The sequence below is a fragment of the Hyperolius riggenbachi genome, chromosome 1 (assembly GCF_040937935.1).
Source record: "Hyperolius riggenbachi isolate aHypRig1 chromosome 1, aHypRig1.pri, whole genome shotgun sequence".
Lineage (NCBI taxonomy): Eukaryota > Metazoa > Chordata > Amphibia > Anura > Hyperoliidae > Hyperolius > Hyperolius riggenbachi.
Window position 1 is genome coordinate 612,563,792 of NC_090646.1, and position 14,328 is coordinate 612,578,119.

The 14,328-nt window shown below is 45.4% G+C and overlaps 1 protein-coding gene across 1 annotated transcript in view; it reads left to right on the forward strand.

Moving 5' to 3' along the window:
• MTX3 (metaxin 3) overlaps positions 1-4,313 on the forward strand; it is an 81,412-nt gene extending 77,099 nt beyond the window's left edge. Inside the window, exon 9 of the mRNA XM_068271806.1 lies at positions 1,088-4,313. Coding sequence (XP_068127907.1) covers positions 1,088-1,198 — 111 coding nt within the window. The 3' untranslated portion in view covers positions 1,199-4,313. The remainder of the gene's footprint in view (positions 1-1,087) is intronic.
• Positions 4,314-14,328: the final 10,015 nt, after the last annotated feature.

Below are 14,328 nucleotides of genomic sequence, written 5' to 3' on the forward strand. Positions count from 1 at the left end.
CTCAGACTAGTTGCTGTTGAAATTTGATTTTTATGGTGACAATACCGCTTTAAAGTAAGCCTGCCATAGAGTTCTCAGAGTTAGTGTTGCGGTTGGACGCTATTCTGAACGCCTTCATTGAGCCTCTGTCATGTTCTGCATATCTTACATAATTTCTCTAGTGCGGTGTCGTCTCTACTTGCTGGCCAGTCATTAGGGCTACCATTTTGCTCTCTAGGAAACCTAGAAATTTCCTTACCTGCACAGCACACACAGAGAGATTTGGTGATCATTGAGAGGCATTTGAAGGCCCAGAGCTGCACATGTACCAACAAATGGTGTATGCAGAATCCCCCCTTCGCCCCCCCGCCAGAGGTTGTTGCGTAGCTAGATGTGCCAGATGTATTGGGTAGACAGATGTGTATGCCACCAATACGAATGGGTGCACCCCCCCCCCTCCAGTTTTATGTACCCAAAGGTGCCCAAACCCCCTCCCCCATTTAGGTAGCCCCCAGCTTATCCGTTTTGCTTGCTTATCCCCATTAACCATATGCATGTCAATTAAGGCTTGATATGCCTGGCCGATTGATCGCTATTCCACTAGAATTGGATAGTGATCAACACTTATCATGGCAAGCTCATGTTTGAGAAGTTTCAGCAGAAATCTATCAAGCTTCATTCATACTACAAGTGCTGTACTGCTTGATGCTGCACAAAGCTATGGGCCATCCATCCCCCACTACTTCTGTCCTGTCTCCATCCCATTTTTGAACATGTTTAATCAGACTTTTAATCAATATATCTTTTACAGAATTGAAAGTTAATTGATTGTAAATGTATGAGCAATAATAGATTACTGGCAGATTAAATCAAATTGAAATTACTGCTAACAATTTTACCATGATTTTACTGCGATTCCCATTGAAGTAAATGGTACAACGTTTTCAAAACACTGGCAAAAAGTGCTGCTAGTGGGTTTGAGCCCTAAAGCTGCTTTGGCTGTAAAGGGTTGCTGCCCTTTTCATATTGCAACATCCGTGTGAACAGTATTTCCACTTTTGTGCTTGAATAACATATGTCACTCAGGGTTGCTTTGTTCTTCCTGCAGATGGATGATAATCTCCGGAGAAGCCCTCAGAATCGTCCTCAGACCTTATCAACACTACATCCTTCAGCTTCCAGTAATAACAAAGCATCATCTCGTCTCCTAACACCATGACCCCGCCCAATGCTTCCACTTCTGCTAATGATCTTCAGCCAGAAGCCCCACTTGTAGCCTATCCTGCCTTATGGCTGCTTGTGGTAAGGGGTCAGCCTGTCATCTGAGCTCATCTTCTATGCGACATTGTCAATTCTGTTTTCACGTTTAAGGTTTTATTGTTCTGTACATTTTGTGTTTGTCTGTGTAAAACAAGATATGTTTTACAATAGTCTTGTTTATGTTCATTCCTCCTCCATGGTCGGCTGGGGCAACCCTATAATTGTGTCCACCCCGTCCTACCTGTGAAAGCTCTTCATGTGTTACCAAAATTTATAATATGGATTCAAGAACCTGGAGCCTCAAATTTCAAAGTCCAGTGAGGAGACATTAACCTCCCTGGCGGTCGGGCTAGTTGCTGCAGGGGATCACATAGCCCCGGGAGGATTTTTTAAAATAAAAATTGCGCTATATTCTTCTGCTAGAACTTCGCTAGCTAATTATGTCCCCCAAGTGCCTCCGATCCCCATCGATCGCCCCCGATCACTGCCGTAATACGTACCCCCCAGGGATCCTGCGATGCCGCAGCCTTCACCTCCAGGCTTCGCTATGGGGAGGATACTGCGCATGACGTCGATTACGTCATGTCCGATCGTCGCCATAGCGACGATTGAAGCTGCGGCTCTCGCGGGATCGCAGAGGGATAAATATTGCCGGCGGCGATCGGGGGGTTTAGTTGAGTGCCGGGGGGCTTGGGAGAGATAATTAGCTGGCGAACAGCTAGCTTAGGCACATAGCGCAAATTTAATTTAAAAAAATCCTCCCGCGGACTCAGCCTCTAAAACTGCATACCGCCAGGGAGGTTAAGGGGCTGGTGTCCCTCTATCAACTATGTACTGTATATTCTGGCGCATAAGACAACCCCTAACTTTTCCAGTTAAAATTTACATTTTTTGATATACTCACCGTATAAGACCACCCCTCTTGACTGTTGGACATTTGTACTGTATGTACTGGTGCTATACTGTATAAACAGGTACAGATACTGGTGCTGTACTGTGTGTGGTATGCAGTATACAACAACCAACCAGTCATGGCAAGCGATGTAACTTACCGGCGATTGGCTGGTTGTTCTATACAAAACCTGCTTGGGCTAGTCACCTATTTCTGTCTCCAAGACTACTTGTACAGCACCACCCTTGCTGCTTTCATATTGTTGCTGCATACGGCGGGTTTCTGCCGCAGACGGTTTTTTGCTCCCCCCCACTCTATGCGGCAACCGCAGAATCTCCAGTCTGGTTCGGAAGTTTCAGCACCTACCCTATAAGACACTAATTCACCTGGCGTATAAGATGACCCCCGACTTTTGACAAGATTTTCCTGGGTTAAAAAGTACTCCTATACACCAGAATATACAGTATTTTTTTTTAAAGTATAAATTTCTGATCATTAGGCTAGTCCTATTGTTTTACAACATTCCTCCGATGTTTTAAACATGGGAAAAGGGAAAGAAGTGCTAATCCTCCCCAAAACTGAGTTTTCAACTTTTTGTTATTGTTCACTACTGGTTTCTTCTGTGCTTTAGAGATTCAGGTGGGGAAAATCTACTGCTTAGTTCCACCATCAGTAGATCTTCTGTGGCTGTTAAAACTAAACCTACAGTAATCGTGATGAGGTATGTTCAGTCCACAGAGGCTTCCTAGACTGGGTTGAACACAGTCTAAACTGGGTTGGAACTTTTTTGCACCTTTCTTAGGAGGTATGAGGGAAAAAGACTAGCAGGTGCCTTTAAGGAGGACCTGTGCCCACCTGTTTATGGAGTGAGACTCAAGCCTGCGTTATACATTGTACCCACTCCTTCTCCTTCACTGTCACTAGTCTGGTGCCCACTAATGCTGTCACCCACATTATATGTCACTAAAGATGTTGGAATTCCTAAGTGAGGGGAAAAGGGGTGTCCTGGATACTGGGTCTCTTTAAGGTGTAGTAGTAAGTAGGTGTGTGAGCTAGTAGTGGCATATAGTAAAGGTGCCAGAAAATTGCTATGGGTTAAGTATTCATTGGCTAATATTCCCCCCAGTTTGGGAGGCCACAATATCTACAGACTCACATTGAAAGGGACTATGAGCAACTGCTGTACTCAGCCACCAGATTGGCTCCAGTTCTCCTTGCGTCGCTTGAGGAGTCTTTCCTAGTGCCTCACCCTTTCTTACAAGAATATGCGTGGTGCAGCTGCCCCTTAAATTAGAAAAATTGTAAACAGATCTGCCCCCTTGGTACTTCCATACTGCTAGGTTACCTTCAGGCTGTGGGGGTTTATTGGAGCTCAGATGTCTCTGAGTTGAAGGACTTCTCTTGTGACTGTTTCACAAGTACGCAGTGAAGTTTGTATTATGCCATGCTGAGTAGCATTACAGGCCGAGAACCAGGGACGGATTTACCATAAGGCACTCTAGGCATGTGCCTACAGGCGCCTTATGTGGAACAGGAGGATTTCTCACCCTGTATGCACACGCTGCGATACCATTCACTGTCGGGTGGCTTTCTGAGCAATGACGGCGATGCAGGCATCGGTGGGAGGGCGGCGCATGCTGAGTTTAATTTATTTTCCGCTCCTCTCTGCGTCGGCAGACCGGCATCACAATCGTGGCGAGTCACAGCATGGGGGACACTAGTGCAGAGTGAGCAGCATTGCGAGCATGCTGGAGGCTCACCTCTGTCACTGTGTCCTTCCTCCGGTTCTTCCTCTGTTAAGCATCCCCGTTTCTTCTAAATGCTGTACCTTGTGTGGGCAGTCTGTGCAGAGTCTACCCTTTCAGCATTGGGGGGTAGAGATTACCTTATCACCTTTAGTGGTGATCATACTGAGTAGCTATGTGTATATAGCTACTCGGAATAAAAATTTAAATGAGATTGAGCTGTCCACTGCCAAAGGGGGTTTAACTTACCCAATGTGTCCGCCTTACATGATGCGCTTCATTCGTGTCCCACGTTCCAAGGGTCCCATGCTTTCTCCTTCTGGGTTACCTTGTTCTACAACCTCTCTTGTAGTGGGGAGGGTGGTGCTTACATGCCTCCTTGTTATACACTCTTTGGGCAGCAGGGAATTGCAGAAGCACCAAGGCTACATATTGTAGCCACCTTTTCTGCATGGGGGGGGGGGGGGGGGGGGGGGGTTATAATGGCTTCTTGATATCTGCACCTGGAGGATGCAAAGCCATGATGGATGGGAGGCCATGAAATAATATTGTGTGGCTCAAACAGGCTTCCAGAATACCACCGTTCAGGTGCGTGTGTGTGGGCCCTAGTTCTCCTCACTGAATAGGTGCTGATTTACTGAACAGGAAGAGCAGAGATCCAAAACTTGGTCTTTGGTCTTGTGTCAGTGGCAGAGCCCCATTACGCTATCCAGCCACTATTTTTGGTGTGTGTGTGTGTGTGTGTGTGGCCTGTGTGTGTGGCCTGTGTTGAGGGCGGAGTTTAAGGCGCTACAACCTCTGTGCCTAAAAGCTCCAGAGGTGTAAATCTGGTCCTGCTTATTTGTATGATTTGAGGGGTGAGCTTCAGAGCAAGCTGGGAATGTTGTTGGGTGCTTTGATGGCCAGATCTTGCCTTATTCCTGAAATAAGAAGCAGCCAGAGGATGTCTGTCTTCCATGTTTTACCTGTAATGAAATCTCACTTTTGGGTGGATTGGCTCTTTCTGACTGCCATGTTAATAAACCAAAAAAAAAAACTCGGATGATAAAACCACTATCTCTGGTAATTATAAATAGTGGGATCACTTTACACGTGCAATAAATGGATCAGGGAATGCTAAATGCTGCAATCGTAAAGTATTATTATTAAATAGTTTTTAATTCGGCCATTATTTGTGTTCTGCTTTTTTGTGGTTAAGGATTTAAAAAGATAAAATTAAGATTTATCTATTAATCATTTGCGTGTGTGAAATTACGTCCAATGTTACATGTATTTATGTTAAAGCAGAGCTATAGTGGTGCCAACGAATGTAAATAAAATGTAACGCTATCTTCTAGGTAGGCTTACAAGTTCCCTTGATCTCGTTCAATGGATGAATGTTATTATTTCCCTGCATTAGGGTAAGTGGAAGAGCTGGCATGACCCATGTGATGTCACTATCCAGCCTCTGCACTAATGCAGGTGTCAGGGTGTGATCATGTGAGGGAGGGGCAGGTCTGACACTATTAATGCCTCTGACCCCCTTTATTATGGGGCGGATGCTGGGGGTATATATGTCATTCTGCTGACAGGGAGTTGGGCGCAGGGCAAGCCGTATAGCGGCTCACCCTGCTGCCGCTCAAAAGGCTGTGGGCGTTAAATACTATTAGTTGTAACAACTCGTAGGGAGAAGTATTTGCGGGTGTCACGATTGCCGGAACCCCAAATTACTCGTGCGCTTCCTACGCACTTCAGCATTAGTGCTTTAGAGGTGCCCAGCTTCGGCACCAAGTGCCGAAACCACCTGCTTCAGATACTGGGGCTTAGATGTAGAGGACTGTAAAGTAAGCCCGTCTATAAGTTAGTCTTACCACTACATTGTTCTCCCCAGGCTCTTTTAGCCGGGTGCTCAATCGGGCTTGTTTTGGTGAGCACCCGTTGTCATCGGCTCTCATCCTCTTATGCTGTAAGCAGAGTTGTGTACAGAAGCACCGGCCCTGCATCTCTCTTGCCCCACCCGGCTACTTTTTCATGCCACCCGGCTGGAAATAAATTCTGGGGAGAACACTGCACTAAGCTCCATGTATTGGTATTAGTTCATGTTCAATTTAAAGTGTAATGTAATTTAATGGGGCTTTGTTTGTTTTTTGCTTTGTTTTTTTAGAAAACTGCGGGAAAAATGAAAATATTTCCCCTATTAGCCTACTGTGTCCACTGATAAGTGAGTTTTGATTGGTTGTTGTCTGCAACTATACTACTTAAAGAGAATCTGTATTCTTAAAATCGCACAAAAGTAAACATACCAGTGTGTTAGGGGACATCTCCTATTCCCCTCTCTCACAATTTTGCCGCTCCCCGCCACATTAAAAGTTGTCAAACAGTTTTAAAAAGTTTGTTTATAAACAAACAAAATGGCCACCAAAACAGGAAGTAGGTTGATGTACAGTATGTCCACACACAGAAAATAGATCCATATACAATCAGGCTGTATACAGCCTTCCTTTTGAATCTCAGGAGATCATTTGTGTGTTTCTTTCCCCCCTGCAGCTCACTGAAGAGTTACAAGCTGATTGTTTCTTCTTGCAGACAGCTCTGCCCAGTTGTCTGCAATTCTGCAGTATGTAACTCATCAGTATGTGAACAGAGGATTTATCCAGCTTGTAAAAGATAAGAGAGCAGAGAAAAGCTGGCTAATGTAAATAACACACACACACACACACACACACACACACACACAGGGGAGTGTGCATAGAGGGGGCATGCATAGCAGAACACACTGAAGAGTTGGCAGCCTTCCAGACACAGGACGACAGGGGAAAGATAAGCTGATTTATTACAGAGATGGTGATAGTAGAAAGTGCTGCAGTAAGTCAGAGCACATTATAGTAGGTTTAGGAACTTGTAGGATGGTAGAAAACACAATGAAAATTTTGTTACAGAGTCTCTTTAAGCTGGCCACTAATGGTCCAATAGTTCGAGCGATCAGATCATTGTGGTCGGATTGGCAGAAAATAAATTCCGTTGGTGTCTCCAAATGATTCTAAAAATAGCAAATTTGTCTTTCAAAGAAAGTGTTTGGGGTTTTTTTTTTGTAATGGATAGGAAGTTGATTGGTTTGTTGGTGCCAATCAATGCACTGACATTTTATTTTCCATCACATTTATCTGATTGCTTGAATGATTCTTCACTAAAAATTTTACCCTTAATGGCCAGCTTGTTACTCCACCCTTTGTTGAAAAATCACGTGGCACCAGCCTCCACTGGCAGTACAAAATTCTGTTCTCCCGTTCATTAAGAATGTGTGCAATTCATGGCCTACTCCAAGACTGTGCGCCACTCTCTGAGCATATTTCTTCTGAGTACGCATTCCAGGGAAGTATATGTTTAAGGACACCCAGGTGAAAATAAAGTAATAAACAATTGTATCTATCCTCCTCCTCCTAAAATGACTTTTTTAAGAAATATTCCACAGTTTTATTTCATAGTTAAATCTACCGTATTTTTCGGACTATAAGACGCACCGGACTATAAGACGCACCTAGGTTTAGGGGACAAAAATTAAGGGAAAAAAAATTATATTGAACCTGGTGCATCCATAGTACCGTTGTGTCTTCTATATCTTCCCTCCCACAATGATTGTTCCTCTTGTGCCTTTCTGATACCTCTTGTGTCTCCCTGTGTCCTCCTTTATTCTCTGTCCTGTGTCCTTTGTCCCCCTGTGTCCTTTGTCCTCCTGTGTGCTCTATGCCCATGTGTCCTGATGTCCTCTTTGCCTCTATGTAGCCCTGTGTCCTCTGTCCCCATGTCTCTTATCCTCCTGTGTCCTCCATACCCGTGTCATCCTGCCTTCCAGTATCCCTGTGTGTTGGAGTGCCTGTCCCCCTGTTCCCTCTGATGTCTGCTGTGCCACCTCCTTAGTCCTCTGCAGTGTTGATACCCCCGCACCCTCAGTCCTCTCCAATGTCGCTGTTCCCCGCCCCTCTAGAGAGTGGCCACCATCCTGTCCCCTCGGCGTCCATTACATGCCTGAGATGACGGCTGCAAACGTTTTGTTCAGGCTACGTCCCCTCCGGCGTCCATTAAATATCGGAGGTGAAAGCTGCAAAAGTATTCTTCAGGCCATGTCCCCTCCGGCCATTACATACCGGACATGACCGCTGCGCGGTTACCCAGAAGTGGCTACGGAACTAGTAGCCTCACAACTTTGAAAAAGATTGGCGAATCAGGAGGAGGGGCGCTGCCCCAGACCGCCAATCACAGCTCTCGCTGCTCTCTCCTCCTTGCCGATAGGAGCCGCGGTCTTTCGGGCGGGACAAGTCTCGGTATTGGGGCCAATCACTGCACTCCATGCATGGACAGCAGTGATTGGCCCCAATGCCGAGACTTGTCCCGCCCGAAAGACCGCGGCTCCTATCAGCAAGGAGGAATGAGCAGGGAGAGCTGTGATTGGCGGTCTGGGGCAGCGCCCCTCCGCCTGATTCGCCGATCTTTTTCAAAGTTGTGAGGCTACTACGGTAGTTCCGTAGCCACTTCTGGGTACAGCGGTCATGTCCGGTATGTAATGGCCGGAGGGGACATAGCCTGAAGAATACTTTTGCAGCTTTCACCTCCGATATTTAATGGACGCCGGAGGGGACGTAGCCTGACGAAAACGTTTGCAGCCGTCATCTCAGGCATGTAATGGACGCCGGAGGGGACAGGATGGTGGCCACTCTCTAGAGGGGCGGGGAACAGCGACATTGGAGAGGACTGAGGGTGCGGGGGTATCAACACTGCAGAGGACTAAGGAGGTGGCACAGCGGACATCAGAGGGAACAGGTGGGCCAAAGGACAGGGGACATGGGAAGTAAAAAAAAGTAGTATTCGGAGTATAAGACGCACCAACTTTTTCACCCCACTTTTGGGGGAGAAAAAGTGCGTCTTATAGTCCGAAAAATACGGTACTTTGTAAGTTTTTACGGTTTTATTGTTGTTGCCCAATGACACATTCATTGGAGTATGCCAGAGCTAAAATCTATGAACTATTGATCCTTTTTATTTCTTTTCTGCTCTCAGGAGCCATTTTCTGCTAGGAACATGTTTTATAGTTGCACTTTCGGGGCCTCATTTTTGCACCTCTGGTAATGATCTGATCGGAAGAACGTTGTTGTGCTGACGCTGAATACAAATGAGCATCAACGTCATTCACTCATCCCTAAGGGTCTGTACACACCGCTGCGATTGCGCTGCGCTTTCACAATCGCATGTGTTTTTTTAATCTCGAGGTCTTTTGAAAAATCATGAAAATCGTGAAGACCTGGACACACTGGTGCGATGGGATTTTTCTATTTTCATGAAGGCTTTGCGATTTAAAAATTGCATGCTATTTCAAAAACACAGTGCAAGAGCAGCAGTGTGTACAGGCCCAAACCGTCAGGGAACGCACATTTTCTACGACCATGGTCTAGTGTGTGAATGGATCTTTAGTGTCTCTCCCAGGGCCGGCCCGCTCATGAGGCGGGGTGAAACTTTTGCCTCAGGCGGCAAATTTCTAGGGGCGGCATCCGCCCGTCGGAGGGTGCGAGGAGCCGGCCGCCCAGCTGGAGGAGTAGTGGGCAGGACGGGGGTATTGGGCCTAGCGGCGGGGAGGGGGGTCGGACCCCCCCCTCCCTCGCCTGGGTCCCCCGTCCTCCGCTCCCCTCCAGCCTTAAATCCATCAGAAGCGCAACTCTCGTAAGAGGCAGTGGGCGGGGAAGACTCACCTCTTCCTCGCTCGATCCAGCGTGCGCTCCACTGACGTCACTTCCTGCAACGCCGCCCACTGTATTGTAAATGGACGGCGCTGCAGGAAGGGACGTCAGTGGAGCGCACACTGGATCGAGCGAGGAAGAGGTGAGTCTTCCCCGCCCACTGCCTCTTACGAGAGTTGCGCTTCTGATGGATTTAAGGCTGGAGGGGAGCGGAGGACGGGGGACCCAGGCGAGGGAGGGGGGTTCCGACCCCCCTCCCCGCCGCTAGGCCCAATACCCCCGCCCTGCCCGCTACCCCTCCAGCTCGGCGGCGGCGCTCCCCCACGGGGGGGCGGCGGCAGCAATAATTTTTTCAAAATTTGCCTCAGGCGGCAAAAAGTCTAGGGCCGGCCCTGGTCTCTCCTGGATTTTTTCCTAATGCTACAAACCAGTTGAACTGCATAGTACTAACGTTGCATTTGATTGACTTGCTGCATGAGTAGTTTAGACAGGTAATCTTCGTTAACCCTGTGCATTGAGGCCCCTTAGTGACAGTTTACAGTGCAGATCAGTGGAAGATGTGCTCTTGGTGAATATCAAAAGATGGACTTTGCGTTAGAGCTTGAAGTTCCTAAAATACCCCTGTATAGTAATGTAAATAGTCTAATGTAATCATCCGTCTCCAGATCAGCAAAAAAACAGAGCAAGCTTTTTGTAATTAGGACTGAGCACGTGTTCACAGTATTTTCTGTGGGATTAGCAGTAAGTGGATGCAGATTTACTGTAAGCATTTTGTTTTGGTAATTGTGGAAGGAGCACTAATTTGCTTATTTGATGAAAAGAATTCTTTGTCTGATACATCAAACTCACATCCTGATGACGGCCTAATAGCCTAGTCCATGGCATGTGTTGATAGAATGTGAATAAATCCACAGTATTAAAGCACAGAGGTTATTAGTCACTTTAAATCCTTAAAGGGATACAGTCATTTTATGACATACTAGACCTAAGGTCTGTTAACATAACGGGCGCTAGGCCTCCCTCACAACCCCCCTCCCCTCCCGCCCCTGTCACCACCACCGCTGCATGTCAACGTGCATGCGCGCGCACACGCCTGCCCCCTGGCTCCACCATCCTTCTGTACCAACGGCTGCCTGTGTTCTGCCCATGTGCGGTTTGGCAAAAGCACGGGCACAGGGACACAGGAGGAGGACGCAGGGACACAGGGGTTTTATTAGGTAGGATAGCTCCTCCCCAGTCTAAAAAAAAAAAGTGTGCCTACTGCTTGCAGTACAGTAAGGACACTTGTGGCAGGGGTCGTACTTGCAGACATATGTACTACTTATAGACAATGTGAAAATGCACATAATACTTCCCTATGGAAATACGAAGGGGAGTGGGGATATTGTGCATTTTTCCTCTGTGGTGAAAAGAAAAATACCAGCACTGGTTATTTTCACTAACCACATGCAATTCCCTATTTTGCAACAGTCAGCTGCTGTCGTTCCAGAAGTGTGCAGAGTCTGCAGACTTGTCCGTGGATAAATGCAGCTGTTTTCCGCTGACTAGTGTGACCCCAGCCTCTGAGAAAGGGAGAGGCTTGGCTGCCACTCAGCCTCCTATTTTGATGGAGGGTATGAGTTAGAAGTTGAAACAAATAGAATACAGAGGCGTCAAAGGATATAAAATAATTGAAAATGCTTTAAAAGGAGGTAGAAGAGGACTTCTCTAATAATAGTCACAGGAATACTAATTATTTTTTTATTATTAAAAAAAAAAAAAACAAGAGATAATCAAAATTGCTACGTGTTTCTCGGCACAACTGCCCCTTCTTCAGGCATAGATGAGTGAGTATCATGTGTACCTGAAGCAGCTGCAATTGTGCCTAGAAATGCATAGGATTTGGGGCATTCCTTTTTTAAATAAAAAAAAAAATAATCATTTGTATTCCTGTGAATTACGAGATAAGTCCTCCACTACCTCTCTTTAAAGCGTCTTAAATGATTTTATATTTAGTGACGCATGTGTATTCTTTTTGTTTTGATTGTTGATCCACCCTTGGTGGAGAGGTGTCCCCAGCCCATCCCACAGAGAGCAGCTATTTTTAACCCAAGCGAATTGGGTTTGTTCTCACTGTCTGCACATCAGTTGGTCACCCCTTAGTGACTACTTTTGTGGGTATATCTCTATATATTACCACTCACGGATGTAAAAAGATACACTACTATTTGTCTCTCGGCATAAACTTCCCCCTTCCCCAACAGGTTAGACGTTGTCCACCAACCGGATAGGCGCATCCAACTATGGTCGACAGGCAGGCAGCGGAACAATGTGGGAGGGAGCCTTTCCATCGGTGGCAAAAAGTTATTTAACACCACATTCCCCCCCCTCCTTCATTGGGGAAAGAAATAATAGAATGGATGGGGGATTTTAATCCATTTTTACGTCCAATCACTGTGCACTGACCTTAGATTTTGCTTCTGCAATTGATGGTACTGTATATTGCGTTACTAGTTGCTTAAAAATATTTATACTGTATATAAAGAATTAAGGAGAGAAACTGATCAAACAGGGCAGCCAGTTGTCAGGACTTGGTGAAGAGAACGCGGCTGGCTAGAGGGAAGGCGGGGTTCCTGGGCTCCTTGCCGCCTGTTCACCATCTGCTAGAATCTGATTGGCTATTGGAGGCTTCAGCAACATCACTCTAGTTTTTATAAATGATGCCTGAAGTAAACTATCTTCCTCTCACAAACGGCCATCTCTGGAACAAAGACTGTCAACCTGTGCCAGCTCTGTAATTATGGCAGCCGTAGGCTTTTCCTATATCACAAGGGCGTTAAAGGACACCTGAAGTGAGAGGGATATGAATCGGCGTGGGACACTTGGGCGCCTTATACAGCCGGTGGTGGTGTGCACAAGTCCCAGCAGTGTTAATTACTATTCCCCCTCCAGGCTGCCATGGATGGTGGGGACTGAAATAGCTCGGCCTCCAGCAATTGCTGGAAGCCAAATTATTGTGTTTTAAAAGTAACTTCAGCTCCGTCTTCTGACGGCACCAAAGTTACTCCCTGTGCGCCCAAGTCACCTGCGCTGGATTCACTGTATTCATATGGAGACTGCCATAATTATTTCCTTTTAAACAATACCAATTGCCTGGCAGTCCTGCCGACCCTCTGCCTCTAATACTTTTAGCCATGGACCCCGAACAAGCATGCAGATCAGATGTTCCTGACTGTAGTCTGACTAGATTAGCTGCCTGCTTATTTCATGTGTGAGATTCAGACACTACTGATGCCAGAAGATTACCAGGACGCCAGGCAACTTGCATTGTTTAAAAGGAAATAAATATGGCATCCTCCATATACCTCTCACTTCAGGTTGCTGAGACATTAGGATAAAGTAAGTGATTTAGAGTTCAGCCTATTCTGTCACCTTTCATATGACAATTCACATTACAAAACATTCAGATTATTTTATATCGATGCGGTTTGATATACATTTTGATATATGTATTTAGTATAATGGAAAGATGCTTGAATGTTTCCAGTTCTATTCTTATTATATAGAGTTATCCTGTGCAGTGTTTTACTTCAAGCAGAATTTAGATTCATAGAGACTTTATCTGTAAATGCTTCATATTTTCTTAACTACTGAAAACAGATAATATAAAACAAATTATTACAATAATGGATATGCTTCCATTTCTATTTTTACTGTTAGATATAATAAAACAAGTGCTTACTTATAAACTATACTATAATCCTTTAAAGACAACGATCGCGACAATTTGTAAAATTTTAAATATGTGCGTATCAGTTGTAAGTTGACCTAGAGTAAAATGCGCTATAAATTTTACTTTTTTCTGTGCAGCTGTCACTTAAAGTAGTTAGCAAAATGTGAACGATTTTGGACTAGTCCATCGCCTCATGGGGGTTTGTAGTATTTTCTTTATTCTTTTCAAAAGTACTCCCTCAAAAAGGACCTTTACAACGGTGCTGGGAAGCCAATCTCCTCCTGTGCATCCTATTCTGACAGCTGGATTGTGCCACTGCCATCCAGGCAGTGTGAAAAAAAGGAATTCCTGAGAATCACCCACGAGGAGATAATTAGTCACATCTGTCACATTTCTACTGCCTACTGTAAATGACAGAAAAATTCTAGTGCATTTTGTGATAAATATACAACGAATACACATCTTTTTTAAATTTAAACATTTTTTGTGATGGTGGTCTTTTAACGAAGCCCAACTCCAGAGTGCAACCTAAATATACCATGTGACAGGATCTTAGTAAACAGAGGACCAAAAGGTTTCCTTTTTTGTGTGTAATGAGGTGTCTGCAGAAAAACTGCTTGCTTTAAAAATCTGGCCATGTGACCAGTCTGCTGCTGCTCAGTTTGATATGCCATGCTGGTCAGACTGTATAAAGGGTGGGCAACAGACTGTACTTGTTGAGTAGTTTACAGTCTGTAGCTGTATTAGTCTGGGGTACAGAAACTCAGTACTGGCAATTTGACTCAGTGCCTACACAGGACTAGGAAAGCATTGGTCTTGGAGTTGGGCTTTGAGTGCATTACATGCTGCAGTATTATTTTTTGTTTTCTTGCCTGTGCGCTGCTATAGCTTTGCTACTGTATTGTGCCATAGTAAAGCTAACACACGATGGTGTAACCAATATATTCACACTTTTCTTGCTGCTTACAGTATGTGTTTGGAGGTTAAAATTCTAAAAGTAAGAAGAATGAATAAAAACTCCTTATTTGCAAC